Source organism: Vicia villosa, unplaced genomic scaffold (genome assembly GCF_029867415.1).
Source record: "Vicia villosa cultivar HV-30 ecotype Madison, WI unplaced genomic scaffold, Vvil1.0 ctg.005108F_1_1, whole genome shotgun sequence".
Lineage (NCBI taxonomy): Eukaryota > Viridiplantae > Streptophyta > Magnoliopsida > Fabales > Fabaceae > Vicia > Vicia villosa.
The window spans coordinates 20,513-25,415 of NW_026706575.1; the positions used below are offsets into that span (position 1 = coordinate 20,513).

The following is a 4,903-nucleotide window of genomic DNA, read 5'->3' on the forward strand; positions in this document are numbered from 1 at the left end:
ATAAATTTCAAATCAATTTCAAAAATTCAAAGAAAATTAGTTTTGTTTTAAAATTAATTAGCAAACATTTTGAACATATTTTGAACTTAATTTTTAGGTTTAAATTTTATTTCCATCTTTTCCTCATTTTAATTAAATTAATCATGCATTAATCATAATTAAAATAAATCATAAAAAATCCAAAAACATTTCTTTATTTTTCTTGCTATTTAAATTCCTAGATAAATGTATAGGTTGTCAAATCTACGTAAATAGGCGTAGTTTACATTTCCTGCAAATCGATGTAATAGTGTAGATTTACCTTCCGCATTTTACATTTCCGCATTTTAAATTCCAGCACATATAAACTGCGTGTATGTCAAAGATAAAATTGAACCGTTAGATCACTAACTCCAAAAGATAAAATATCTGAATTCAAACACAATCACACTTGCACCTCCTAAGGTAATCCCTTCTCATTCTTTTCAAAATCAAAGTCAAAATTCTACTGTTTCGAGTACAAAATCGAACCTTTTGTTTGTATCCGGTGAAAGGATAGATTTTTAAAGGAAATAGGATAAATACCTTACAACTAAGGGTAGACCTCCTAATTTGCTTGCTCAAATCAAAACAAACAAAATTCTCATACACTGTTGTTTTTCAAAATAAAACTTTCCAAAAAGACAATACTTTGTATATATCCAAACAAGGATCATTACGAAGTTAACGTTCTTTTTTTTCAAAAAAAATATCTTTTGAAAGATAAAAAACACTTTGTATACATCCGCACAAGGATCATTACAAATTCAATTTACAAAGGTATTTGAAACCACGTATGAGCATTTTAAAGCAATTGAAAAGTGATCGAAAACAAGTGAGCTAAGCAAACTAAAGAGCCCATGGATAACCATGGATACAAAGGGTGCTAACACCTTCCCTTTGTATAACCTACCCCCTTACCCAGAATTTCTTAAAGGTCTTTTTTCTGTTTCTTTTATAAACCTTTCCTTAATTGGATAAAATAAAAGGTCGGTGGCGACTCTCTGAATTTTCAAAATGCGAAAGCAGAAACAATAAAAAGAGTCAGTTCACGTATCTCTCCGTGAGAGGTATGGCCGAAAACGGAGGTCCACACCGGGCATTTACTTTCGGTGTCTAGGAAGACATATTTGAGGTTTTCCGGAAGTTGTTTCAATTCAGCCCCCTTTTTTTATTCATCTTTCTTCTCCTCCATTAAAGGTTGCCTTAGATCCTCCCATCGGTTTTGTCGAGAGCCTTTAAAAGTTGGTATCGCTCCCATCATTGCTATTACTTCCATTTCTTTTTCGTCAACCACTTTCGTTTCATCAAAAATTGATAGACTCAACACCCTCTCTAAAGGTAATTGTTGTGACTTCAAAGCATGTGCATCAATAACAATTTGATCAATTACCTCAATATGTTGACTGGTTGCAACATCATCCTTATACTTCATAGTGTTTCGAACATCAATTTTTAACTCCTCATCATATACCTTCAAAGTCATTGTGCCTTCTATATCTATCAAACATCTTCCAGTCTCTAAGAATGGTCTTCCCAAAATTATCGGAATTTCTTCATCCTCCGGCATCTCTAAGATGACAAAATCCACTGGGAACACAAACTTATGAATCTTTACAAGCACATCTTCTACTATCCCGTAAGGTCTCTTTACTGAATGATCTGCATATTGGAGTGTCATCCTTGTATCTTGCACTTTACCAATTCCTAGCCTTTTGTAAATAGATAGCAGCATAAGACTCACACTTGCTCCTAAATCGATAAGAGCTTTCTTGAAGGACCGATCCCCAATTGTGCAAGGGATAGTCACGGAACCTCGGTCCTTCTTTTTCACCGGGATCTTCATACCCTGCAAAATAGCACTACAAGTTTCAGTTAGAATAATAGGGTCACGATCGGTGGTTCTTTTCTTTGAGATGATGTCCTTCATGAATTTGGCATATGTAGGCATTTGCTCCAACGCCTCCAGGACAGGAATGTTTAACTCAAGCTTTTTGAACATCTCCAAGAATTTTTCAAAATTTTTCTCATGCTGCCCCTTCTTCTTATTTCTTGTAGGGAAAGGAAGTTTAATGGTCGGTTTTGGCTCAACCTCCTTCTCTTTTGTCACAGGTTCTGACACAGCCAAATCTTCAGCTTCCATCTCATTCTCCTTTATTTCTAGATCAACTTCCAATAATGGCTCTTCTCCTTCGGCACTTTCCTTCATAGCTTCTTTTGCTTTACCACTTCTAGTGATTATGGCACTCACATTATTGTGATCTTTGGGATTTGGAATTGTTGCACTAGGCAGAGCACCAGGTTGTTGAGGACTTACTAGTTGTTGTGCTATCTGACTCATCTGAATTTCAAGATTCTTAATGGATGCACCTGTGTTCCGAAAATTACTCCTTGTTTCTTCTTGGAATTGAGAACTCTGAGCAGCCATTTTTTCAATGGCAATTTCCCAATCTGCTTTTCTTTGTTCTTGTTGCTGAAATTGTTGCTGAGGTTGTTGATATTGTTGCTGATATGGTTGTTGTGGTGGTGGCCGATATTGTTGTTGTTGTGGTAAACCTTGATATGGAGTAACCCCTTGTTTAGGAACATTTCCTTGTTGATCTTTCCATGAAAAATTCGGATGATTTTTCCATCCTGGATTATAAGTGTTGGAGTAGGGATTGTTTGCTTCAAAAAATTAATTTCCTCAACCTGTTGTGCTGTTACCACACAATGCATGGCAAAGTGAGGTCCTCCACATATTTCACAGTTTACCGCTTGAATCGACTGAGCTGGTTGAACCTGTGCAACAGTTTGCTTTTCAAGTGCCATTTGTTTCAATCTGCGCTCAACTTCAGCTGCAATCTGATCTTCCATTTTCACAACTTGATTTGACAGCTTCAAATCAACTAACCCCTCTGGTTGATTAACACTGCGGTCATACAGCTCTAAATGTTCGTTTGCCGCAATAGCATCTATGATCTTCTTTATCTCCGTGGCTGTTTTAAAATTTGTTGAACCACCGACAGGTGTGTCAATTAGTTGCTTAGTTTTCAACTTCAGACCATTCACAAAGTTCTGCATTTGTTCGGTTACATCCATGTTATGAGCTGGGCATGCAACTAACAACCGCTTGAACCTTTTATATGCATCTCCAAGTGATTCTCCTTCCTTCTGCTTAAAATTAACTATGTCATATCTCTTGTGAATATACACAGAAGCAAGAAAATACTCATTCTGAAACGTTGTCTCCATTTGTTGCCAAGTTGTGATACTTCCAGCAGGCAAAGAGTAAAACCACTCTTCAGCACCATCTGACAAAGTAAATGGAAACATTACCAGTTTCTTCGCCTCTTCAGAATGCCCCTCTATTTTTAACGACGTTGTCATAGTAAGAAACCTCTGCAAGTGTTTGTTTGCATCTTCATTAATTCTTCTAGAGAAAGGTTTCTTTTCAAGTTGTCGTATCATTGCTGGATGCAACTGAAAGTGAGCGACATCGACCGGTTGATTCACAATCGTCATCCGTCCGGCTGGTGCATTTGCTCCACCATAATCACCTAACAATCTTTCTACGGGAGCTGCCATTGTTTCAGCTTCCGAATCCGAATGCTCTGAATGAATAGAAAAAGTCTCGTCTCTTTCAGATTCCGAAGATGTCTGATTCTCTTTTATAGCTTCCAGTCTATCTCGTTTCGCTTACCGAAGTCTAGCTTGCAATGATCGTTCTGGCTCTGCGTCAAAGAGAAATTCTGCTGAGGCCTTACCTCGCATAAAAAGATTAGACAATTATTAGGGATGAGCAAACAGAAAACAAAATATAATTTTAGTTGCTGAGCAACAAAAATTCAATTGAATTATTATTTAACTTATATTTTGGCAATCCCCGGCAACGGCGCCAAAAACTTGATCGGAAAAATAGCAAGTGTACTATTTTCTACCGATGTAGTTTATAAAGTGGAAATTATCCAAGTATCGATCTCAAGGATTGCTGTGGCAATATAAGTTCTATAATGATTCAATCAAACTAAAAGGACCTGGGGGTTTGGTTTGATGTTGTAAAATAATGACTAAAATTATATTAAACAAACGATAAAAATAAGTCACAAATTATCAGATATGAGCAGATTGCTAGGGGGGTTAGTGAATGATTTCTCTTATAACAAACTTGTCTTCTTAATGCAACAACATAGGTTCATCAGTTAATTATCGGTTCTCTAGAGTGGCTTATTCTAAGTCCTTAGTTATAAGATTTTCTTGACATCTCTACCTAATCACTATATCCATAGGTAATTACGGTAAGATCAAGTATTCAAATAACAAGAATTCCGGTTATAATAAGATATCCCTAGTCCTAGGTGATATAAGTTATAATATGTTCTGAATCATGTCAACAAGAGAATTACTGTCCAGTTAAAATCACTTATCAAAATCACCATCCGTTTTTCTGACGGGAAGAGCATTACAATCAGACAAAGAACAAATCAACTGAATGAAACTAATATTATTATTGCATCAATTCAACATGTTCATCACAATTGAAATCAGAGTCACCCCCCTAGCAATGGGGGGTTTAGCTACTCATAACAGAAAATATAATTAAAATAAAAACAGTGTTCATTATAGCAATTTTTGGATGAATCAATCTTCAGACGTGTTGTAGTCTTCAATCATGAAACTTCCGCCAATCCTGAGTTCTCCAGTATTCTCAAATCTATTTTCCTCTGCAAAATTCGTCGAACCCGCTCCCAAACGCGTTTCCTTCCTTTTATATTTCTCTTTCTGGGCTTTTTGCAACTAAAGCCCAAAGTACCACGCAGAGACGCGTGTGGAAACGCGTGTGGACCAGAGAGACGCGTCCAGGGACGCGTGTGGCCAGAGGGGACTTTTCCTTTGCTTTTTCTTC

At 36.7% G+C, this 4,903-nt stretch overlaps 1 protein-coding gene across 1 annotated transcript; it reads right to left on the bottom strand.

Annotated features, from left to right (window-relative positions):
• Positions 1-1,189: 1,189 nt before the first annotated feature.
• On the bottom strand, positions 1,190-3,585 carry LOC131642482 (uncharacterized). The gene is made up of 3 exons (XM_058912725.1): positions 3,337-3,585; positions 2,730-3,171; positions 1,190-2,619 (listed from the first exon to the last, which is right to left on the bottom strand). Exons 1-3 carry the CDS (start codon positions 3,583-3,585, stop codon positions 1,190-1,192), a joined length of 2,121 nt encoding a protein of 706 aa, XP_058768708.1.
• Between the last annotated feature and the right edge of the window lie 1,318 nt (positions 3,586-4,903).

Coding starts and splice junctions, on each gene's coding strand:
- LOC131642482 (XM_058912725.1), bottom strand. CDS start 3,585: ATGGCAGCTCCCGTAGAAAGATTGTTAGGTGATTATGGTGGAGCAAAT. Junction 3,172..3,336: donor CTGAAGAGGCGAAGAAACTG/GTAATGTTTCCA, acceptor AATTTTAAGCAG/AAGGAAGGAGAATCACTTGG. Junction 2,620..2,729: donor ACCTCACTTTGCCATGCATT/GTGTGGTAACAG, acceptor TTTCATGGAAAG/ATCAACAAGGAAATGTTCCT.